Here is a 25,613-nt window from a genome sequence, read left to right on the forward strand (position 1 = left end):
GAAAACTCTCGGAGACACCTGACGTCAAAGAACGGAGCGTCTTTAGGAAATTATTAGAGACATTTGGCTAAAAGTCTGCATTTTAAAGGAGCTCTGAGCGAGAGGAGGAGGACGATGATGAAGAGACGCTTCCCTCCGTAAACACACCAGAACATCAATCACATAATAAATAATTACAGCACCTGTTTCCTCATCAAACATCCTGATATTCATAACCCTGTTTATCATCTCAGTGTGTTAGCATGCTAACGTTAACATTAGCTAATTAGTAAAGCTGAAGAGATCGAGAGTCGGGTCAGAACCAGACCTGCAGGAGGAGTCAACACCTGGAGTCTCATCTGGTTCTGATCCGGAGCCGTTAACACAGAGGACTTTGTAAGTTGTGGGATTAAAAAGGTGATTTCTCTTCACTCCTGTTGATGAGCCTGACTGCAGCAGTGATCCGGAGCTGACTCCACTGTCGGGTGGTTCTGTTCTGTTCTGTTGACTGCTGACTGGAGCTGGAGGGGAAATGGACTTTACTGCATGAACGTAACGTCACAGAGAGGAGAGAGTAAAAAGAAGAAATCCCAAATCCCCAAAGTTAATCTCTGAGCTCTCCTCCGTCGCTGCACAGCTCTGGATCAGAACAGAATCTGATGAGACTTGTTAGTGGAAGTCAACAGAAAGTCCACTTCAGGCCTCCTGTGGACTCTGGTGGAGCAGCAGAACCCTCAACTCTCACAGACTTCCTTGGAAAGAGTCGGCTGAGTTCACGAGTCAGGACGAGCGGTGAAATACGGTGGTTTGGATCCGGCCCGAGCCCGTCTCACCCTCCTGAACTCCTCCGTCCTGATGCTTTCCATGTTTCTGACACATTCATCACAACAGACGTGTCGCGTCCAAGAACTCTGCAACAACATGAACTCATTCATGAACCTGAATGAAGTGGACAAAGGTATTTCTGAAACACGAGGTCACACGTCACCTCACGACGACACCTCTTTATTGTGTAATCTGACATTTAATAACTTCTTCTCAAAGACTTTTTCACAGATGTGTTTCTGACGTTCAGGATGTCTGTTTGTTCACTTCAGCCTCCATTATGGAAACAAACATTCCACAGTTGAATTTCTGAGACATTCCTGGTTCTTTGTCCTCAAAACGCTCCACTTCTGAATCTGAACTCTGGTGAGCGGCAGCAGGTGCAAGTTTCTGAAATAAAACAGTCTCAGGGTGAGAATAACTTCACAAAGTCCTCTCGGCCTCGCTCTCTGCCTCGCTCTCTGCCTCGCTCTCTGCGTCGCTCTGTAACTCACTGCCATACTCTTTCGAGCATCATCGGGATAAAACAAAAGTCTCTTTCCTAAGCACACACGGACAGACAGGACGGTCTTCATGAACAGTTGGAAAGAGGGATAAATCCGTCTCGCTGCTCAGCAGATGATAAGAGCTATTAGTCGCAGGAGACGGCAGCCGGCCCCAACAGCTCCTCCTCTAATTGAGTTTCAAGAGTCTTCACGGACAGAGAGAAAGACGAATGTGCTCAGGCCATCATTCTTTCAGCAGACACAGAGGCAGTAATCACCGGAGGAAACAAAACTGCTGGAATTACAGGGATTCAAGAGCTCTCATAAAAACACTGAGAGACAAACCAGGAGGGATTCCTGTCAGTCAGTCCGGGAACAATCACTGCAGGACGAGCCGCGGTCACGACGCGAGCTCACGGTGGTCCAAGTCAAGCAGATTATAAAACAAGTTCAGAGCTGAATTCTCACAACGAGGCGCCGAACACACGTTTAGATCCTGTTTAAAGGTGTTGTCTTGTAGGAAACAGTCGCTTTGTTTCCAGTGTGACGTCCATACAATGCACAAAGTCACGATGCTGAAGTGACGGTTCATTAACGCTCAACATCAGACACAGACATGGACGGAGCCCGGTGTCCAGGTTCTCTATACTTGTGCATGTTTTCTGACAGTTTACTGATGCAGATGAATCAGAGCAGTACCAACACAATCCTGTTTCAGTGAGACGACCATAGAACACGAAGAAGAAGTCTGAACCGTGCAGACGTCTGAAGCTTCAGTCAGTTTCTGTCAGAGGTCGTCGACGGCCGACAGTCATCGACTTCTGTTCCATCGAACATCAGGATTTAAAAGATGCCCGTCAGGTTGTTGCTGCTCAGCGTGGATGAGTTTGAACCAGCTCAGGTCAGAGATGCTGTCTCACTGGAGGCAGTGGGTTTGTTTCTACTGACACATTTGTGTTTTCTTAGCTTATTTTCTCAGAGGAGAACGGACATGTGATGCAGAGACGAAGACCTTCTGAAGTCCAGCACAGGGATGTAGAGAAACATCCGAGATTAAGACTCAAAGTACTTTTACTAAACAGAAAAGTTTGATTTTGTCTGTGAATGTCAGTTTATCTCTGATCTTTGTTTTGTTAATGACAGAATGCTCTCGAGCTGCATGGACTCCACAAGTGAGTCCACAAAGCTTTGACAAAACTACCTGAAGACTGAAGAAGACGAGGAGTCCTGGTGGTCCGCAGTCTCCGGACCTCCTCCTGTTCAGCGTCTTCAGTCTGTGACACGTTTAACATCAGAGCTGAGCTGCTTCATGTATTCACTACATAAATAATCATCAGTGTTCTTCCTCATCGGGTCACACTGCTGTCTGAGCAGTTTCGGGTCGTCATCTGTGATTTCTATCCCCAGTGATGTATCGCCCCCCCGGAGCCCACCGGTACCGTCCCTCAGACGTCAGGTCCACTTTATTTGTGAGGCCGTTTTAAAAGAAAGCTGTGAAGGATTCGAGGAAAAGACCCACAGCGTTTACCTACATGTGTGTTTCCTCGTCACTTTTCATCTTTGCTTGTTGGGTCCGTTACAGAGAAGTGTCTGTCTGCGGTCCAAACTGCAGCCGCGGAAGAGTTATAAGAAGCTCTCCCTGCTGACTCAGCACTCCTCAGGATGACAGAGCGCTTCTTCTTCTGACAGACGATTTATCTGCTAAACAAATGTGTTCAGGAGCAGAGGAGGAGGCCCGGTGGGTGTCCTCAGAACCAGCCCAGAACCCCCCAGAGGACAGTCGGACTCTGCTGACGTCACTTTTATTCCAAAACACCAAAACTACTCAACCATCGCTGTCTGTCTGTTGACTGAGCTGCTGCCCGGCGACGTTACTGTCTCCTCACACAGCGCTGATCTGAAAACATCCGTTATCAATATGATCTGAACAACATCACCTGAAAATCTGTGTTCATCAAACTCTGACAGCAGACGACCAGTAAAACACAAATCAAACAAATTGCAGATGTGCTGTGTTTACTGGAACGGTTTTACAAAGTCTTCCTGCTCATTTAGAAATATCCTTCAACCGCCATGTTGGTTTTTAATGCAGCGCCACCTGAGGGGTCGAAGGTCACAGGTGACTAGTGTTGGCGTGATGACATCATAGACTGTAGATGGTGAAACTGAGAGAACAGCGATCTCAAACTGTTGGACTTCCACCATCCTCGTCACATCCACACTAGTCATGTTACGATCACATCATTCCACAACTTCTGTTCCATCAGGAGTTTCCCTTCAGAAAGTAAGATCCATCCCTCTATCCTGATCCAAACCAACAGGTAAACGGTTCTGTTCTGGGAAAAGACCCGATTGGTGGAATTTCTGAATAATCCTGCTGACAAACCAACAATCAAACCAACAGAGGAAGTTTCCAGCGACAACAAGCCAATCAACCAACAAACCATCACCATGTGGACTCAGGTGTGAACATGGCCTCCTTTGCTGAGGTAATAAACAACATTACATACTGAATCATGACAGCAGACCTTCTTTATATCTCAGACATCTAATAGAGGTTCTCAGTGAAGCAGCAGGACGACCAGAGACGCAAGATTCAACAGACAAACACCGACAAAGACAAAGTCAGGAAGTTTCAGTCTTTACGAACACTGAATGTGTTGAAACAGGATTCCTCTTCTGTCCAACCTCACAGAGTAAAGGTCACAGGTGAGCACTGAAGTCATAATCGAGCACCAGCTGACGACTTACAGCCAATCACAGGAACACTGGAGCTGAGTGAGCTCGACTGAAACGAGGAGGAACGACGTGAAACAAATGTACCTTTTCCCTTTCATTCATTTTGGAATAAAAGTCAGACAACAGCTCCACATTCATCCACTCAGCCCATCGCTCATCCAGACCAGAAATATATTTCCCCTGAGCGGCGTTTGGCTGTCAGCTGGAGGCTTATCTGGTTATCTGGGAACAGGCGGGGTTAGGTCTGCGTGACCTGGAGGAAGTCTGAAGGCTGTCAACACGACTCTAAATCCAGCTGATCCAGGAACAAACTCCCAACATCATTCAGAATGTGTTGACGAAGTGTTGGGGAAGTTTCCTCCTTTAACGAGTGTGATCATCCTCTGCATCGTGCTTCTAACAACGGAGGCTGAAGCAGGAAGCCGTCACTCTGAGACACAACCAGAGCTTTACTGGACAGTTTCATTCCAACACCACCAACACTCCCAATGGGCCAGCCGTCCACTTCCTGTTCCGAGCTCTGTGGGGCTTCTACAAATGTCGTGGTACAGAAACTGACGATTATTCTACAGAATTCAACCGATTAGATCAGAATTTCATTGCCATTTGCACATTTACACTGTAATTCTTTTCCATATCTCTCAAAGTACAAAAGGCAAAGACACGTGATGAGTATACAAACTAGTTTATCCACTTCTGTGTCCATCAGGATCAAATGTTCAAATTATAACACCCGTGTGATTCTGTGAAAGCTGAGTATTTCCTCAGATATCATCCTGATACAAACGTCTGTGTTTCACCTGTTACCTGATGTGACGTGTGACAGAGCAGTTCACTACAGCGAGGCTCAAACTCTTAAATTCCCTCGAGCAAGGCAGTGATGTGAGTATGAGTTACACCAGGGTTTGTCCTGTTTTGTCCTTTCAAGAGAAAAGCAGTGACATTGTAAAAGAGTTTAGTTTTAGTTTTCTGTTGAGGCCAGTGGAAACAGTAATGCAGCACCAACGCTGAGGGTTGAGGGTTCAAATCCCAGCTTCTCTGTGGGGTGCTTCCTGTTTAGCTAAATGCAGAAAGAGGCAGTCAGGCTGCTGGTCTGAGCCTGCAGAGGGCTGATTCATCTGATCTTACATGTTAGGTATCCACTTCAGAGGCTGTTTAGGTTTCAGCTGGGATAAATCAAACGCACCTCCTGTAGTTTGAACATGAAGCCATATTTAGCTGGATATTTTCTGCAGGAGCTGGACTCGGCCCAGACGACGGGACAGAACCACGGCCAGAGGACTCTGAGTCGTAAAAACAAGGTCGGTCTCTGCTGAACTCCTGAGAGAGACAGACAGTCAGCAACAAGAGGGCAGAGACAGGAAGTGAAGCACAACATGAGTCAGCAAAACACCAGGCAGGAGAACTGGGACGGGATGGAACCAAAGAACCGAAAGGAAGGAAGGTAGTGCAGAAAAGACTCTGCAACGATAGAACGTCTTCACATTCCTCTGAAGTTCTACTGACAGGCCCGACTCTTCAGTCCAGTCACACTCATCAGTCTTTAAACTGAACAAACTCCTCATAAATCTTTAACCTGACGAATTATCACCACAAGACTGCTGTGAGAAGACGTTCCACACCAACGATAGCTATAAACACATCATTCTAAATATCACACTGTAATCTAACTCAAGAAGTCCAACCGACCAACCGACCGACCAAATGTGTTCTGAATCTCTGAAGTTCGTTGTCTTTGCTGATGTCCTCTGACGATCACCAGGATAATTAATTAACAACATTTGTCTCAGAAGAAAAAAACACAATTGTGCGTTAGAATCGTCCAATCACAGAGCTTCAAGCTAAAGATGAAAACAATCAGCTGTTAAAATCAGCTCACGGGTATCATGGGTATCGTAGTATTTAGAGCCATCCGCCTGAAACCTGCAGCATCTTAACTTCATCCAGGAAAACTTCAGGATTTACAGTCAGGACAGAAACTTCAGTGTGTGTGTGTGTGTGTGTGTGTGTGTGTGTGTGTGTGTGTGTGTGTGTGTGTGTGTGTGTGTGTGTGCATGTGTTTGTTCTGCCATTTTCCAAATGACTTCCAGATTTCAGGTTTGAGTGGTGACTTCCTACCGTCCTGATTAGCAGCAGCTTCTCTGCAGAGCTGCTGTGTGCAAGACGAAACCTGCAGCTCCACACACACACACACACACACACACACACACACACACAGAGAACGGTATTAAAGGGACATACCGCTGCTTTTACAGGTTTTAGTCCATTAACAGCAAAACTGTGGAATTTTAACTTCCTATTTTGTTTAGATTTACGTCCTTTAGAACCGCCGTTGTCCACTTCTATACAATATAATACTATACTATAATAATAATAACATAATACTATACAACTTCATCTAAAATCTAAATCGTGGTCGTTATGTTATCTGGATGCGGTTCCCATGGAAACAGCTGGTGGAGTGAACACTGCTTGACTGGGATGGAGCAACACAGCCTCCAGGAAGACGACAGGAAGTACAGCACTGAGGTGATCGCTAACTTAGCTTCCCCGCTAACCTTACTCCTAGCGTAAGCCTAACAGCAGCGACCTTAGCAGCACTTAGTGGTAACTTTAGCAATGATGCTAGCAGTATCTTTCTATGAGGAAGCTCCATGAATCACCTCGGTACGTAGCCGTCCTCTGTCGGTCTCGCAGGTCGCCTACAGCTCCGGTCCAGCAGCGTTGGATGGGAGGAGTTAGTGGTTACTATAGCAACAAGTAAAGCTGTCTGTCCACAGCTGATGCAGAGCAGCCGGAGGAGATCAGAACATTGTTTCACCTTAAAATCTGATCCAGTCTCACACACATCACTGAATGAAGCTAGTTGTGTCTTGAACAGTTGAGGCCCAGAAACACTCGGCTCTGACACCATCCATGTCAAACTTAAGGAAATGTTTATTGGATGGATAATTACAAGAGGCAAGTGCACGATGAGTCATCAACATCTTTTATCTTTTTTCAGGAAGTTACAAACTCTGAAACAGCAGAATACCTTCAGAACAGCTGTTCCTGTGGCCGGCCAGCCTGACACTGACGTGCAGGTGAGAGTCAGACAGACACGCTGGATAAAAACACTCAAACGTTGACTTTTACTTCACAGGAACTTTTCCTGTTTCCTCAACGGTGCATTCAAGGACACCCACAGTCTGCAGCCAGACATCAGAATACTGATGTCATCTGAGTGTTGGTGTGACTCATGAAAACACAGAAATCTGATCAGACTGGTGCTTTAAAGGAGGTTCTGTGTGATCATCCCGCCTCGTCTGGAACCTGAGACTGCTGCCAACGTCAAAACTTTAAACCCAGAAATTAAAACGAGAACATCAAAATAAAATCTTAGAACAAATAAACCCACTGAAGCCGCTCTCCTCAGCTCACGCCTGTGATGTGCTGTCTGTGAAACATGAGATCTGATGTGGTTCCATGTGTTTACGGCCTCTCAACGGATCTAATGGATTCATGCCGGGCAGCTATTATTCCTCAGCATGTTCAGAATAAACAGAGGAGAAAACTCAATCTGTTGGTTTGAATCAGAGTGTCAGCAGAAGAGAGCTATTTTACACTAATTACTGACATCATGTGGGAAACATTTACTACCAGAGAGATGCAGGATATTATGGGAACAAATACATTCAGTGAACAGCTGCTGTCAGCACAGACGACGTGCCTTTGAGCAAGGTATTCAACCAGCGGTGGAGTCCAGCTGCAGCACACAGTCCAAACCTTCATCATCCTATGAGCCGTTCACACGACTTTCACCAGATCCATCAGGAATATCGTTCCATTGTTCCTCCTGGAAACAGAGCTGTGACCTACGGCCCTGTGGTTTCCACCATCACGGAATCACGGAACTGGCAGATTAAAACGGAATCTGCTTTTTAACGCGGAATATCGCCGAATTTGACATAATTTCACTGAAATGCTGTTTTCGTGTGGAAGAGGAACGTATGTCTGGGGTAAACGGAGGGAAGCAAATCTGTGTGGCACAACCACCCCTCCTCCACAGACTGAGCTCCCGCGTCAAAACAATGTAAGCATGGTGAAGAGGCTGCCCACGGCTCCGTCTTCATCGGCAAAAACACTGAGAAACTTGACATTAACCCCTCAGAACAGGACTGAGGACTGTAGCTGTGTTGCTGTAGTTGCGTCGCTGTAGCTGTGTTGCTGTAGCTGTGTTGCTGTAGTTGTGTTGCTGTAGTTGTGTTGCTGTAGTTGTGTTGCTGTAGCTGTGTTGCTGTAGTTGTGTTGCTGTAGTTGTGTTGCTGTAGTTGCGTCGCTGTAGCTGTGTTGTTGTAGTTGTCTTACTGTAGTTGTGTTGCTGTAGCTGTGCTGCTGTAGTTGTCTTGCTGTAGTTGTGTTGCTGTAGTTGTGTTGCTGTAGTTGCGCTGCTGTAGTTGTGTTGCTGTAGTTGTCTTGCTGTAGTTGTGTTGCTGTAGTTGTGTTGCTGTAGTTGCGCTGCTGTAGTTGTGTTGCTGTAGTTGTCTTGCTGTAGTTGTGTTGCTGTAGTTGTGTTGCTGTAGTTGCGCTGCTGTAGTTGTGTTGCTGTAGCTGTGTTGCTGTAGTTGCGCTGCTGTAGTTGTGTTGCTGTAGTTGTGTTGCTGTAGTTGTGTTGCTGTAGCTGTGTTGCTGTAGTTGTGTTGCTGTAGTTGTGTTGTTGTTGTTGTGTTGCTGTAGCTGTGTTGCTGTAGTTGTGTTGCTGTATTTGTGTTGCTGTAGTTGTGTTGCTGTAGTTGTGTTGCTGTAGTTGTGCTGCTGTAGTTGTGTTGCTGTAGTTGTGTTACTGTAGCTGTGCTGCTGTAGTTGTGTTGCTGTAGTTGTGTTGCTGTAGTTGTGTTGCTGTAGCTGTGTTGCTGTAGTTGTGTTGCTGTAGTTGTGTTGTTGTTGTTGTGTTGCTGTAGCTGTGTTGTTGTTGTTGTGTTGCTGTAGCTGTGCTGCTGTAGTTGTGTTGTTGTTGTTGTGTTGCTGTAGCTGTGTTGCTGTAGTTGTGTTGTTGTAGTCGTGTTGCTGTAGTTTTGCTGCTGTAGTTGTGTTGTTGTAGTTGTGTTGCTGTATTTGTGCTGCTGTAGCTGTGTTGCTGTAGTTGTGTTGCTGTAGTTGTGTTGCTGTAGCTGTGTTGCTGTAGCTGTGTTGCTGTAGCTGTGTTGTTGTAGTTGTGTTGCTGTAGTTGTGTTGCTGTAGCTGTGCTGCTGTATTTGTGCTGCTGTAGTTATGTTGCTGTAGTTGTGTTACTGTAGCTGTGCTGCTGTAGTTGTGTTGCTGTATTTGTGTTGCTGTAGTTGTGTTGCTGTAGTTGTGTTGCTGTAGTTGTGCTGCTGTAGTTGTGTTGCTGTAGTTGTGCTGCTGTAGTTATGTTGCTGTAGTTGTGTTACTGTAGCTGTGCTGCTGTAGTTGTGTTGCTGTATTTGTGTTGCTGTAGTTGTGTTGCTGTAGTTGTGTTGCTGTAGTTGTGTTGCTGTAGTTGTGTTACTGTAGTTGTGTTGCTGTAGTTGTGCTGCTGTAGTTGTGTTGCTGTAGTTGTGTTACTGTAGCTGTGCTGCTGTAGTTGTGTTGCTGTATTTGTGTTGCTGTAGTTGTGTTGCTGTAGTTGTGCTGCTGTAGTTGTGTTGCTGTAGTTGTGTTACTGTAGCTGTGTTGCTGTAGTTGTGTTGCTGTAGTTGTGCTGCTGTAGTTGTGTTGCTGTAGTTGTGTTGCTGTAGTTGTGTTGCTGTAGTTGTGTTGCTGTAGTTGTGTTGCTGTAGTTGTGTTGCTGTAGTTGTGTTGCTGTAGTTGTGTTGCTGTAGTTGTGTTGCTGTAGTTGTGCTGCTGTAGTTGTGTTGCTGTAGTTGTGTTGCTGTAGTTGTGTTGCTGTAGTTGTGTTGCTGTAGTTGTGTTGCTGTAGTTGTGTTACTGTAGTTGTGTTGCTGTAGTTGTGCTGCTGTAGTTGTGCTGCTGTAGTTGTGTTGCTGTAGTTGTGTTGCTGTAGTTGTGTTACTGTAGCTGTGTTGCTGTAGTTGTGTTGCTGTAGTTGTGTTGCTGTAGTTGTGTTGCTGTATTTGTGTTGCTGTAGTTGTGTTACTGTAGTTGTGTTGCTGTAGTTGTGTTGCTGTAGTTGTGTTACTGTAGCTGTGTTGCTGTAGCTGTGTTGCTGTAGTTGTGCTGCTGTAGTTGTGTTGCTGTAGTTGTGTTACTGTAGCTGTGCTGCTGTAGTTGTGTTGCTGTATTTGTGTTGCTGTAGTTGTGTTGCTGTAGTTGTGCTGCTGTAGTTGTGTTGCTGTAGTTGTGTTACTGTAGCTGTGTTGCTGTAGTTGTGTTGCTGTAGTTGTGCTGCTGTAGTTGTGTTGCTGTAGTTGTGTTGCTGTAGTTGTGCTGCTGTAGTTGTGTTGCTGTAGTTGTGTTGCTGTAGTTGTGTTGCTGTAGTTGTGTTGCTGTAGTTGTGTTGCTGTAGTTGTGCTGCTGTAGTTGTGTTGCTGTAGTTGTGTTGCTGTAGTTGTGTTGCTGTAGTTGTGTTGCTGTAGTTGTGTTGCTGTAGTTGTGTTACTGTAGTTGTGTTGCTGTAGTTGTGCTGCTGTAGTTGTGCTGCTGTAGTTGTGTTGCTGTAGTTGTGTTGCTGTAGTTGTGTTACTGTAGCTGTGTTGCTGTAGTTGTGCTGCTGTAGTTGTGTTGCTGTAGTTGTGTTGCTGTAGCTGTGCTGCTGTAGTTGTGTTGCTGTATTTGTGTTGCTGTAGTTGTGTTGCTGTAGTTGTGCTGCTGTAGTTGTGTTGCTGTAGTTGTGTTGCTGTAGCTGTGCTGCTGTATTTGTGCTGCTGTAGTTGTGTTGCTGTAGTTGTGTTACTGTAGCTGTGTTGCTGTATTTGTGCTGCTGTAGTTGTGTTGCTGTATTTGTGTTGCTGTAGTTGTGTTGCTGTAGTTGTGCTGCTGTAGCTGTGCTGCTGTATTTGTGTTGCTGTAGTTGTGTTACTGTAGTTGTGCTGCTGTAGCTGTGCTGCTGTATTTGTGCTGCTGTATTTGTGCTGCTGTAGTTGTGTTGCTGTAGTTGTGTTACTGTAGTTGTGCTGCTGTAGCTGTGCTGCTGTATTTGTGCTGCTGTATTTGTGCTGCTGTAGTTGTGTTGCTGTAGTTGTGTTACTGTAGTTGTGCTGCTGTAGCTGTGCTGCTGTAGCTGTGCTGTTGTAGTTGTGTTGCTGTAGTTGTGTTGCTGTAGCGTCTGTCTCTGGACACTTAGCCTCAGGAACAGTTAGCCTGCTCTGCACTGTGCTGGTGTGAAGCCTTCATCAGCTTCATTTCATTGTTTCCTGTCGAAGCGTCCCAGCTGTCGGCGAGCATGGCAGCGATGTGGAGCATCGCAGTTTTAACTGCGTTCTGTTTCAGCTCCCAGATGGCGTTCAGGAGGAAGAGGAGACTTTTGTTTTGTGCTCCAGGTCCAAAACAACAAAGTCTGTCTGGTTCTGGAGTAGTTTGGCTGACTTGGCTAACAGGAATCTAGTGTGACCGTCTGTTTCGCCGGACAACATGAGGTTTAAATCGCCCGCTGACTCACCGACACTCAGGGAGAGCAGCATCTGTGCTGCTGCCAGGTGTGTGACAACATCTGACCCATCAGTCGGCACGCACAGGTGTGAGCGAGCACAGCGACCCGGCTCGGCTCCAAACAAGTCGCTGCAGCACTGAAGAGGCAGATGGGCTGGTCTGACACACACACACACACACACACACACACACACACACTGAGTCAGAGCCTTTATATGACAGTGTGGTACCAGGTGGTGCTGATCCGAGCTGTTGTCCTCAAAACACACATTCAGATAAAACTTGTTCACGGCGCAGAACACTGAGGCAGCCGGCGGAGAGGACGCACTGCTGTCACATGTTGCTGTGGTCGTGTATCACACACATGCTAACACTTGCTAACGTTAGCATCACTTCAGTGTAAGTCCAGCAGAAGCTTTCAGAACTACAGAGATGAAGTCTGAGAGGTTCAGAGCAGCTGGCGTATCTTTCCTCCTCTCACACAGTCGAATCTGTCAGAAGTTCTTCATTCCTCCATCGTCTGTTTCCTCTGATAATCAAGTTAGCCGGGCGCCAAACCAGAAGTTAGCCGGCCCGGTTCGCTGGAGAGGAGAACGTGTTCAGAGCTACAGTCTGTCAAATGAACGTTAACGTGGAAAAAGCTGGAAACGATCAATACAGACGCAAACAGACTGACGACGCGTCAACACAACTGCCCGTGATGAGAACTGATGGGAGACGCTGGGAGGAGGCGGAGCTAAAGAGGCGGGGCCGCAGACCGACTCTCACATCTGATTGGATGAAGGCTGGGCGGCAGCTCGCCCGCTAATCAAGGTGTTTGTTTTTATTTTAGAGAGAAAGAAGAAGAAGAAACAGACGAGAGGATGACTGAGACACACACACACACACACACACACAGACAGTAATGAGGCTGGTGTGTTATTGTAACATGCTGAGTTGTGTAATTTGTGAGCAGTGACTAATTTGTTTTTAATCCATATGGACAGACAGTTTGATGAGCAGACACACACACACACACAAACACACAGGAGGACATCAGCTGTTTCAGTCGGCTGGTTCACAAAAAGCAGCAAACGTCTCATTTTAAATGTAAGATTATTTTCTCCTGTTTTACCGTTTCAAGATTAAAACAAACCAACATGTTCACAGTTTCATGTTTCAGTCGAGCATCAAACAACAAAAACAAACTCTCTGAGCAGATCTGAGCCTCTGTGCCCGCCCTCCATCCTCCAACAGCCAATGAGAGCTCAGATCCAGTCATATCTAGCTCCTCTCTGTGTTTAAACTTGATGTAGTTTTCTGTGTTGGGCTCTTTGAATCGTCTGTTTTCCAGCTCAGCTCTTGTTTCTGACTCTTTGATCTGCACACAGTTAGTGTGAAGAAGGAAACAAAGAAGCAGAATGAGTCGGTCCAGAACGGTGTCACTGTGACGGAGGCTGTGGTTCTGTTCTGTTCTGATGTGTTGGACCATGAATCATCTTCATCATCATCATCAACACTCGTCGTTCTGGAATCCCTGATGTGACGTCACATGTGCAACAACAAAATGGAGGAGAACCAGCAGAGACCCGGGCCGACAGGTGAGTCAGCACCAGCAGAACCAGAACTGGAACAGTTCAACATGTGTGTCGGACTGACCTGTGGATCAGAAAAGACTTCCTGGATGCTGTTGATTGGTCCAACAGGAACACCTGAGCCCTCGAACATCCTCAGCCAATCAGCCGTCTTCTCCTGCAGAAACCTGCCAGAGAAATCATCTCATTAATTATTCATGAGCACACAGAGGTGTGTGTGTGTGTGTGTGTGTGTGTGTCTGTGCCTGTGTCTGTGTGTGTGTGTGTGTACCTCTGGGACAGTGTGTGCAGCAGTTCTTTACGGTTCTGAACTCTCAGCTTGTTGGTTTTGTACTTCGGCTCGTCTGCGAGCTCCACCAGCTCCAGAACCTGCACACACACACACACACACACACACACACACACACACACACACACACACACACACACACACACACACACACACAGACAGACAGACAGACAGACAGACACACACACACTCCTTTAAAGACACCTCTCAGTGTACAGAGTACATGTGTGTGTGTCTCAGTGTTGACCTGTGAGGTCGTGGTTCTGGTTCTGACCTGACAGACTTTGACAAACTGTTTGTCGTTGCCTGCAGCCACGACGATGTGTCCGTCTTTGGTTCTGAAGCCCTGAAACACAGAAGAAGAGACGGAGGTCAGACAACCAACTGCAGAAGAAGAAGAACTAACACAGCAGCTCTGCTGACTCAGCTACAAACACGTTTCATATCCTGTAACCTTTTCACAATAAAAGCTTTTATTAACTTTTATTCTAGAGCAGCATCACAGGAAACGCTGTGTTTTCAGCAGCAGTGACTGAACACGACCAGAACCAGCTGACGGTGAACACACGGACCAGTGACCCACAGCAGTATGGATCTGAGGGGGAGGCGGTTTGTTCCGGGTCGGCTGTGGTGGAGAAGAAGGAGCAGCAGGAGGTGCAGAGACAGCAGACAGCTGACTCTACATCGTTACTTTGGGGATTACATCATTTTCATTAAGATGATTGTTCTCAGCAGGTAGATATGAAACCTAATCTAATTAAGCAGCAGGTTCTGAGAGTTCTGGGTGAGAGGACGAGAGGACGAGGTCCATGTGAGACCCACAGGAGTTTTAAAATTACTTTAATAAGCTGAAGGACGCCCGAGGATTCCAGCTGCAGGAGGGCAACCTCTCCTCCTCCTCCTCCTCCTCCTCCTCCTCCTCCTCCTCCTCCTCCTCTTCAACCCCTCCTCCTCCTCCTCCTCCTCCTCCTCCTCCTCCTCCTCCTCTTCAACCTCTCCTCCTCCTCCTCCTCCTCCTCTTCTTCTTCAACTTCTCCTCCTCCTTCTCTTCTTCATCATCTCCTTCTCTTCTTCATCATCTCCTCCTCCTCCTCTTCATCTCCTCCTCCTCTTCATCATCTCCTCCTCTTTCCTCTCCTTCAGTCATCTGTCTTCTCTTCCTCACTAATTGTCTTCTTCCTCCTTCAGGACTTTCTCCTCCTCTTCTTCTCTCCCACAATCGTTTGTAATAAAAACCGTCTCCACATGAAAGAGCACGAGAGCTGCTGTCTTACATCACAACACACACACACACACACACACACACACACACACACACACACACACACACACAGACACACACCACATCCCTCAGACCACTAACCCTTTAGTCACACTGCACTTGGCCTCGGCTCCGACCGCCGCCTCTCTTTCATCTCCGGCCTCAGGGACTTGTGGGTAACGCAGTCCACCGGGGGACTTCAACAGGACGCTCATCCACAAAACCCCAAACAGTCCTCAGAGAGCGCGGGCGGCGTGGTCGGGCTGCAGCAGGGAGACTGGTGCCCCCTGCTGGCTGCAGGTCAAACATCCAAACCACAACGACCCCAAACACAACTCCAGAACTCTGAAGCTCCTCGTGGTTCCTGTCGGTCCACAGCTGCACGCAGCTTCAGCCTCTGTTTCATTTAGCCTCAGTGTTTTCTGATGAAGCTGCTCGGACACAGTTAGAGACTCGCTGTGAACAAAGTGTTCAGCAGCTAAAGACACATTCAGAGGGCGGTGGAGACCAAAGCTGGAGCTCAAAGAGGAGAAGACCTGAACATCTGGGTTTGTGTGCAGTGTGGATGTTTGTTATCAGGTTTAGTCCCGGGCGCTGAACCTGCAGCACTGACCAGTGTTCATGTTGAAGTTAAGGACACGAGTTTGTTAATAACCCCTCCTGATATTCTACTTGTGTGTTGATCTTCTGTTGTGTCGTTTCCTCGTCAAGCGGCTGCAGCGTCGTTCAGTCTCGTTGAGTTTAGAGAGACTGATGTCTGTGGTCTGAGCCGGTGCTGCTCATCAGAGATCACACGTCAGATATCTCTAACAAACATCTGTTCACATCTACGCTGTGTCTTTCTCTTCCACAGCCTCACCACTTTCTGTCTTCTCCTGTCTCCAGAAAACACGGCTGAGCGGAGGATCAGGGTTAAAGTCCTGAGCGTGAATGACGCTTCAGCGACTGATCCCAGGACAGCCGCTGGGCTTTAAACAACAACCCTCTTCACTCATTAACTGACTCATTTGGATGAAACACATGAAACATTTGCTCTGATTCGTCCTGAGCCGGTCCGACCCGGCCCGCCTCCACAGGAAACTTATCTTATAGATTTTAATATAAAAGCTCCTCAAATCATCTGCTGATGTTTTTATGTTGGAGGTGAAGAGAAGTGGGTCACAGTGCTGACCTCAGGTCTGTACATCTCATCGTATCGCGTACCATCAGGACGAGGGACCGGACCGACCCGACCCGGCTGTGTGCTGACGAGCTGCAGCTGCAGAGAGAAGCAGTCTGTGGTGACTCGCTGCCTGTCTCAGTCTGACGGATGTGAATTGACCCGTCTCACAAATCAGATGTGAACTTTAAAAGCGTCGGCGGGTCGGACGACTTCTTCAGCTCTAATGTCTTCCACGTAAAGCCGCAACCGCACAACACCAATAATTCTGTTGTTCCAACTGTCGTGATCTCCGGAGGACCCGTCTGCTCGCTTTCATCTTTGGCGCCCGAGGGGAAGCGGAGGGAGGGAGCGCGGCATTGTGGGTAAGGCGGTTCACACGAGGATTAGATCCGAGCGGCGCACAATAACGCTCCGGCTGCTGAGGGACGGCGACCACAAGAATCGAGCCGCCGCCGCCGCCGCCATGTTCACGCCGAGCAGATGGAGCGAAACATCAGTCAGTCAGAGTGTGTGTGTGTGTGTGTGTGTGTGTGTGTGTGTGTGTGTGTGTGTGTTATGAAGCTCCATAATAACACAGTAACATGTCAGCTGCCTCGGGCTCACAGTCAGTAATGTGAAGCAGATTGACGACTGGGTCGGACCCGGTCTGGTACCGAACACTGAGTGTCAGAACGTCTGACGGCTTTAATTCTGTTTATTGAACTTTACAGAGTTTATTTGTTGACCTGAGACTGAAATCTGAACGAGAGAAGAAGAGGAGAGGAGAACATCTTCATCACGTCCAAACATACAAACTCTCTGACAGTCAGTCAGATTCTGTTTCTGTCAGACAGGTTCTGGTCGGTTCTGACTCTGGTCCGTTCTGTCTCTGGTCAGTTCTGTTTCTGGTCAGTTCTGTCTCTGGTTTGTTCTGTCTCTGGTTTGTTCTGTCTCCGGTCCGTTCTGTCTCCGGTCCGTTCTGTCTCCGGTCCGTTCTGTCTCCGGTCCGTTCTGTCTCTGGTCGGTTCTGTCTCCGGTCCGTTCTGTCTCCGGTCAGTTCTGTCTCTGGTCAGTTCTGTCTCTGGTTTGTTCTGTCTCTGGTTTGTTCTGTCTCCGGTCCGTTCTGTCTCCGGTCCGTTCTGTCTCCGGTCCGTTCTGTCTCCGGTCAGTTCTGTCTCTGGTCGGTTCTGTCTCCGGTCGGTTCTGTCTCTGGTCCGTTCTGTCTCCGGTCTGTTCTGTCTCCGGTCGGTTCTGTCTCTGGTCCGTTCTGTCTCCGGTCCGTTCTGTCTCCGGTCCGTTCTGTCTCTGGTCCATTCTGTCTCTGGTTTGTTCTGTCTCTGGTCCATTCTGTCTCTGGTTTGTTCTGTCTCCGGTCCGTTCTGTCTCTGGTGCCGACTGTTTATTCTGTCTTGTATAATATAAAACAGCAGCTGGAGGTTAACAGGGTTGAAAACAGTTCTCAGGTCTGACACAGAACCAGTGGGTCCAGTCAGAGGAGCTGAAACAGAGACGGATGTAAACAAAGTGTCAGAGAGGAGAAACATGCAGTCAGACGCTGTGATTGTGAAACATCAGATAAATCCTGATGTAACGACTCCTCCGGGACGCGGGAGGAGAAATGTGTTGGCACCGCTGGTTCTGAGATGACATCATGAAGACGGGGAGAAATAAAACAACATCTCTGTTTCTGCAGCAGGAAACTCAACGTGACGGCGTTCCTCAGACGGGTGGACCTGTTTGTTTCAGTGTGAGATGTTGTGCTGACACACTGTCTGTCTGACATCATCACTAGGACAGACAGAACCTTCAGGTACCACAGTATAACAGCAGAACTCCATGAGGAGGGTTCTGGGAGTTACCTGATAAGGTACGATGCTCTCGTGGGCCGTCCCCCAGCGCCGCGCCTCCTTCCCTGCGTTCAGGTAGTTGGCAGCGATGTGGCTGAGACAGGAAACCTGCGGGAGAGACAGACGTGTTAATGTGAGCCGTCGTCAGCCTCGCTCGACCCGGCTGCCGCTGGAGGTCGGTGCTCCTGAGGAACCAGAACCAAAACTCTGCTCTCAACGCTGCCGCCGCAAAACCTCCAGAGAACAAACAGCCGTCTCACCTTCAGCTCTGCAGCTTCCAACGACTCCTGCAGAACCATCGGCCTCCAGTTCTGTTCTGTTCTCTGCTTCGTTGCTTCCATCACAGAGCCGAGGCAGAACCGAACACCCGGTTCTGCTCCGCTAAGACCACAAACAACTCAACAGAGTCCAGACATCAGTCTGTGTTTCAGAACCGGATCTGTAGTGATGCTGAAACTCAGAGTGGACCGTTCACACCGACACGCAGAGCCAAAGACTCACAGCGTGTTCTGTGTTTTCATAGAAACAAAGTCATTACGGCTCCTCTACGACCAGAACCCTGGACTGAGCAGACCCAAACAATATGAAACTATTATAAAACTCACAATATAAACAGAAACTATTCACACTTTAACTCGAGAGGTGTTAAATCAACATGTATGTTTTTACTCTTTGTCATGTTGGTTTTCACTCTCGAAGGTTCTGTCTGTGAGGACGCGGCACTCCAAACTCAGACTGACGCTCTGGGACGGAGGCCGACCCGTCTGATGATCCTGGAGCGTCAGAACCAGATGAACGACACCCAGAAATCAACTTTTTATTCAATAATCTGGAATCAAACGTCCTGACGTGGAGAGCTGGGAGAGAAACTGAGCGTCAGACAACCAGCAGACGTCTGGACGACGTTAGCTTCAAGTCCTATTCAGTTTCACTCATTTTGAATGTGGAAGAAAGAAGAAGAAGGAAAATGAAGACGGACGATGATTAGAAGGAAAAGACGAGCAGGAGATCAGACGTTGTGAATGTTGACATGACGGAGCAGCGGCAGACGGACGGTGTGATGGGTGGTGCTGTCCGTCAGCGCTCGGCTCTGAAACTGATATGATTCTGTGTTTACAGCCGCAGCAGCAGCTCTAACTACAGGCCCGGCAGGATATATACAGCCGCCGCTGACGGACGGAGACGCCACATGTGAGACGGCAGCGACTTTGAATCACCATCACAAAGAAACTGCAGTCGTGTTGAAGCGAGCGTCCGTCAGCAGCTGGACAGAACCGCATGTTCAGTCCACACGGGACCGGAGAGACAAACTACAAGATGTCAGACGACAGATCTGGACCACGGCTCTCATGTGGTGAGAAGAAGCTCTGTGAAGGGAAGTACCAGGCCCAAATACAGGTCCAAACAGACAGACAGACGGGCCACTGGTTCTGATCAAAGACCGACCCAATGAGCTTTGACTATAGATCATCAAATCATAATCAGGACTGCTGATTCTCCCAGAATCTTTGTCCACTTCAAAGACATCACAGCTAGCTTAGTGTTAGCCTGTTAGCCTGCAGCTAGCTTAGCATCAGCCTGCAGCTAGCTTAGCATCAGCCTGCAGCTAGTTTAGCATCAGCCTGCAGCTAGCTTAGCATCAGCCTGCAGCTAGCTTAGCATCAGCCTGCAGCTAGCTTAGCATCAGCCTGCAGCATCTCTTCCAGACTCTCCTCCCGTGTGCTGAAGACGATCAGCTGACTGGTATCAGAGGAAACTCTCACAGCGTCGGACATGTTGGATTATTTTCTTCTTCAGAGATCCTTTATTGATTTGTGTGAGAGGAGGGTTCACTCGTGGAGGAAAACCTGAACTGAACTAAACCGATAAGTGGTCTTAAGTTTGGTCTCTAAAACTTCAGAAAATGTGGATCAGTGTTTCGTCCTCAGATGTCAAAGATCTTCAGTTGACTGTCACAGAGGAGGACAAGCTTCACATTCAACAGGCAGACAAACTCAAACTGAAGATGAAGAACAGATGATGGATATGGTTAGTAATTAATTGTTAAATTGGTTCAGCTGGAGTTGGACTTCCAGCGGGCTGCACTGGAGGAACCGGAGCAGAGAACAGGCTCGGAGGATGATCCTCCTCTCGGTCTAAACTTTCCCAACAGCAACAGCCTGAAGTTGTTTCTCGTCTTCAGACGTTTGGTATTTTCCTGCATGACTGAGCTTTTCCTCAACAAACCACAACAATTACAGTCGCTTCAAGCTGAACTTCAGACTTCTGACTCTTCAGCCTCTGGTGTGCAGCTCTTCCTGGTGTGTGCAGCTGTTTCAGGACCTGCAGGCGGCTCGTTCAGAAACAACTCTGAACTCTGATCGCTTTGTAATCGTGGTGTTTCCCCCGACGACAGAACAGAACTCAGCTTAAACCCGTCCACACGGACTGTGTGCCTTCATTGTTCATCTCTGGTCGCAGCGCTCTGCGGTGGACGTGCCTGTGGTCGCAGCACTTCATACAGGAATGCATCATGGGATATGAGAAGGGGGAGAAGTGGATTGTGGGTATTTTATGTGTAGCTGCAGTGAGAGCCGACCGCAGAGATCGAGACTGTAGAAACCAATCCAAGCATCCGTTTCATATCCATCCATCACCAACCCATCATCCATCATCCATCACTCATCCATCCATCCCTCCATCCATCCCTCCATCCATCCCTCCATCCCTCCATCCCTCCCTCCATCCATTCTATCACGACAGTGTTTAAATCTGATCTGATAAAAGACCACACAGATCAGATATGTCATTAATGTACAGAAGCTAACACGCGTTAGCCGTCGTTAGCTTTAACACCTTCTCTGTAACGTCTCAGTGATGTCACAAAATCAATATCAGGATATCTCCTCATACGTCTTCACCAGGACACAAACGGATCTCTGTGTCTTCAGTCTGAGCCCAGTTTCTCTCCGGAGGACATAAAGTTCTGAGACCAGCCGACCCGGTTTGAGTCGCAGCGTCTTCTCCAGCCAAAGAGGTGAGAGACGAGAATACAGAAAACATAAACCATGTTTTTAAAAGCAACACTGTCACACAAGCAGCAGGTCCTGACACAACAAATCAAACGCACCCCGGGCGCCTCGGATACCTCAGAGTCCAGGACGACGTGTGATCCCATCAGTCTCCGGGTCGCCGGCGGTCTGAGGACCTCGCAGCGCTCCATTTGTTTAAACGGTGAAAACATTCAGAGGAATATTGATCGCTCCGTCTGAACTGCTCAGGATGAATCAACGGCTTGTTTAAAGTCCACACACACACACACACACACACACACACACACACGTGATTTCCCAGCAGACCCTGAACACATCACTGCAGTAACACGACCTTTTTAGGACGTTCTCGCTACAACGTGAAACATTTCAAGACGTTTTACTTTTACTGATTCACAAACTGAAGTTTCCTGTTCAGGTGAAACAGAGACGAGATCCTGAACGTCCATCCAGAGAGCCAAAGTTACGTAGTACAGTAATCTATTACCTTTATCTGTAAAGAAGTAATATCACATGTTTACGTCCTGCTGAGCCGCTGGATCGGCTCTTAATGTGACAACATCCAGCTGCTGAACTTCATCACAGTGACGAGTACTGAAGGTGAAACAGTGAGTCCAGGACCTGATTCTGACTTTAGAGTCACAATCTGAGTCCATTACCAAATAAACAGAAATCAATGGAGGTAAAAATCTTCATCTGTAATTAATAAAGATTAACTGATCAGTTTAAGTCTTCTTACAGGTCAAAGTTCAACAAGTTCAAATCATCTGCAGCAGAAATAAACAGACAACATCAAACTACAGAGCAGAGAAGTTCAGTTCCTCTGATCTGTCCAGAGTGAGCCCTCTTCACTAACACATCAATAAAGGATCTCTGAAGAAGAAAAGAATCCAACATGTCCGACGCTGTCAGTTTCCTCTGATACCAGTCAGCTGATCGTCATCATCACACGGGAGGAGAGTCTGCAGGCTGATGCTAAGCTAGCTAACTCACACACACACACACACACACCTACACACTCTCTCACACACACACACACACACACACACACACACACTCACCTGTGAGGACAGCAGGTTGCAGTCGATGTGAACTCCCGTCCTCGTCTTGTGTCGCTGCAGCAGGGCGGCCATGATGGCTCCGTGTGCGTACAGCCCGGTTGCCAGGTCTGTCATGGCGACACCTGGACGCACCGGCTCACCATCCTGTGGCAGGAGCATTGCATTATGGGAGCAGGACTGGACTGAGTGCCTCTGTAGACACTGACTGCTGATGCTGACTCGTCTACTAGAAGTCAGACGTTTATTTCTTATTCTGTGGACTTCAATCCTTCACAGACTAAACTAAAGTTCTCAGTTAAATTCAAACTGTTTTTATTTCTCAGCTGTTAAATCAATTCTTTACTCTGATGATCAATGAATCACTTTCAGATAGTTATTAAATAAAAACCAGTTTCTTTCGTCTTTGAAGACAAAAAACTGAATATTCAACAAAACATTTGATCACATTTTAAAAAACTGATCGATTAATCAATTAAATACTCAACAGACTAATCGACAGTGACAATAACCATCAATAACCAACCTGATAACATCTCAGTCACTAATTACTGTCACTGTCAACCAATCTGCTGATTGATTAGAGAGATTTGTGTGAGAAGCTGTGAGGTGAAAAAACAACATGCAGATCAATTCAAACTGACGGAGCTGCAACAGCTCATCAATAAAACATGAGACTCATTGATTAATATTCTGATCGGCTTGTTCAACGTGACGATTTCATCATCAGCTGGACTGAGACTGGAGAGGATGGTGCAACAGGAAACACCATGGAGGCACACAGAACCAGAACCAGACAGAACCAGACCAGACCAGACCAGACCAGAACAGAACAGAACAGAACCGGATAGAACAGAACAGAACAGAACAGAACAGAACCAGAACAGAACCAGAACAGAACCAGACAGAACCAGACAGAGCAGAACAGAACCAGAACAGAACAGAACCAGAACAGAACAGAACAGAACAGAACCAGAACAGAACAGAACCAGAACCAGACAGAACCAGACCAGACCAGAACAGAACAGAACAGAACAGAACAGAACAGAACAGAACCAGACAGAACAGAACAGAACAGAACAGAACCAGACAGAACAGAACCAGACAGAACAGAACAGAACAGAACCAGACAGAACAGAACAGAACAGAACAGAACCAGACAGAACAGAACAGAACAGAACAGAGCGGTACTGACCTCGGGCCCTGTGATGTGCATCATCCCCGACACAGCAGAGGCGATGGAGTCGTAGCCCGGACTGGTGGCCTGAGGACCGGTCTGTCCATATCCTGAACACACACACACACACACACACATTACTGCCTCGGTGCCGGTGGGCTGGTTCTGGTTCAAACACAGCAGGAATCCAACGTCTTCCAGGAAAACATCACATTCCAGCCGTGTTGAGTCTGCAGCTCTCTGAGCCACAGATTGATTCACTGCACAGCACACTGACCCACCAGAACCTGCTGCCTGCTGCTCACCTCTGAACACCTGACCCACCAGAACCTGCTGCCTGCTGCTCACCTCTGAACACCTGACCCACCAGAACCTGCTGCCTGCTGCTCACCTCTGAACACCTGACCCACCAGAACCTGCTGCCTGCTGCTCACCTCTGAACACCTGACCCACCAGAACCTGCTGACTGCTGCTCACCTCTGAACACCTGACCCACCAGAACCTGCGGACTGCTGCTCACCTCTGAACACCTGACCCACCAGAACCTGCTGACTGCTGCTCACCTCTGAACACCTGACCCACCAGAACCTGCTGCCGGACTCACTCAGGTGTCTGCTGGGCCCCGACACCATCCGGCACCATCCGACACCTTCATCATATTTATTCATCTGGGTTTATTTGAGCTCTTCTGAAGTCGCTCGTCTGACGTCAGTTTGTATGTTTATATGAAGTTTGTAGGACTCGGCATCAGAACCTCTCGTCTGAGACGCTCCAGTCATCAGAACCTCTCGTCTGAGACGCTCCAGTCATCAGAACCTCTCTTCTGAGACGCTCCAGTCATCAGAACCTCACGTCTGAGACACTCCAGTCATCAGAACCTCTCGTCTGAGACGCTCCAGGCATCAGAACCTCTCGTCTGAGACGCTCCAGTCATCAGAACCTCTCGTCTGAGACGCTCCAGTCATCAGAACCTCTCTTCTGAGACGCTCCAGTCATCAGAACCTCACGTCTGAGACACTCCAGTCATCAGAACCTCTCGTCTGAGACGCTCCAGGCATCAGAACCTCTCTTCTGAGACGCTCCAGTCATCAGAACCTCACGTCTGAGACACTCCAGTCATCAGAACCTCTCGTCTGAGACGCTCCAGTCATCAGAACCTCACGTCTGAGACGCTCCAGGCATCAGAACCTCTCGTCTGAGACGCTCCAGTCATCAGAACCTCACGTCTGAGACGCTCCAGTCATCAGAACCTCTCGTCTGAGACGCTCCAGTCATCAGAACCTCTCGTCTGAGACGCTCCAGTCATCAGAACCTCTCGTCTGAGACGCTCCAGGCATCAGAACCTCTCGTCTGAGACGCTCCAGGCATCAGAACCTCTCGTCTGAGACGCTCCAGGCATCAGAACCTCTCGTCTGAGACGCTCCAGTCATCAGAACCTCTCGTCTGAGACGCTCCAGTCATCAGAACCTCATTATTAATGATACACAGATTACTAGAAGTTTCTGATAATGCTCTGTTACTCTGCTGCTCTTCATCGTCTCTGTGCGTCACTACATCCTAGAAAACATGACGAGGTGTGAAACCCGTCTGGAGTCACAGAGGCGCCAATAAAACCAACCTGAGTCCAACACAGAGAAGAAGAACTCGACCCGGCTCAGCACAAACACATCGTGTCTCTGCTGGAGCGGGTCTCTGTACTGGACTCAGTACCAAATCATCTGAATGCACATTTCTTTACTCAGTTTAGAAAACTAAGCTTGAAGGCCTCGATGACGTCAACGACTCGACTCTCAGTTCTGAGACGAGACGCAGCGAGACAGAATCTCTGACATGAATGTGAAGAGATGAAACTGATTTCTCGTCTCGGGACGTCAGAGACTGAAATATAATATAACATGAAGACATAAACACAACGTAAACATGCCGGCACCCTGCTGAGAGCTGCTGACTTCAGCTCCACAAAGTTCAATTATTCATGTGACTGAAAGTTCTGCAGCAACACGTCCTGATCCGATCAATACGTTCTGCTCCATCTGAGGACTACAGCTGACTGAGAGGAGGGAGATCAATCTGACAACTGATGGATGATCAGTAAAGTGATCGGCTGCGTCGGCCTCATCAACACTTCCTGCTGCAGCTTCATGAGGCATCCTGGGTAATGTAGTGTTTCTCTCTTAAAGGACGAGGAGGACAAACGACGTGGGAGAGACGAGGCTGCGACCGAGACAGACGAGTGCAGGACGAGAAGAGAAACTCGTCTCACCGACTCGTCGATCAACCAGTGGTTTAAACCAGAGACGCTGCAGCAGAACTCCAACCTGAGCCCGACAGGTGACATCATCAGAACTGTGGAGGAGGTTCTGCTTCAAACTCAACTTTAGTTACTAACAACCAGACGAGGAGTTTTGGATTTTACATTCCGTAAGAATTTTACTTAAACTGGCAACAGACAACTTCTCATTCTGCAGTGAATCCTGACGTCACAGTGATGTCACAGTGATGTCACAGTGATGTCACAGTGACTGGTTCCCTCTCACACCGCCCTACTCGTCCTGACAGATAATCAGAACCGGGACCGGACCGAGCGGTGACGTGGCAGCAGCTCGTGTCTGAGGAAACTCTGGGTCGACATGATGTGACCCGTCCAGCCTCTTTGGT

General features: G+C 47.9%; 1 protein-coding gene across 2 annotated transcripts in view; it reads right to left on the reverse strand.

The window, feature by feature from the left end:
* sugct (succinyl-CoA:glutarate-CoA transferase) overlaps positions 1 to 23,602 on the reverse strand; it is a 76,340-nt gene extending 52,738 nt beyond the window's left edge. For both annotated transcript variants that reach the window (XM_030398181.1, XM_030398180.1), the window contains exons 1-7: positions 23,443 to 23,602; positions 22,974 to 23,227; positions 21,782 to 21,925; positions 17,701 to 17,796; positions 13,714 to 13,785; positions 13,422 to 13,519; positions 13,215 to 13,317 (exon numbers count right to left, since the gene is read on the reverse strand). In XM_030398181.1, the coding sequence (XP_030254041.1) occupies positions 13,215 to 13,317; positions 13,422 to 13,519; positions 13,714 to 13,785; positions 17,701 to 17,796; positions 21,782 to 21,925; positions 22,974 to 23,227; positions 23,443 to 23,587 (912 nt within the window). In that variant the 5' untranslated portion in view covers positions 23,588 to 23,602. The remainder of the gene's footprint in view (positions 1 to 13,214; positions 13,318 to 13,421; positions 13,520 to 13,713; positions 13,786 to 17,700; positions 17,797 to 21,781; positions 21,926 to 22,973; positions 23,228 to 23,442) is intronic.
* Positions 23,603 to 25,613: the final 2,011 nt, after the last annotated feature.

This window comes from Sparus aurata, chromosome 19, assembly GCF_900880675.1.
Source record: "Sparus aurata chromosome 19, fSpaAur1.1, whole genome shotgun sequence".
NCBI classification, from domain to species: Eukaryota; Metazoa; Chordata; class Actinopteri; order Spariformes; family Sparidae; genus Sparus; species Sparus aurata.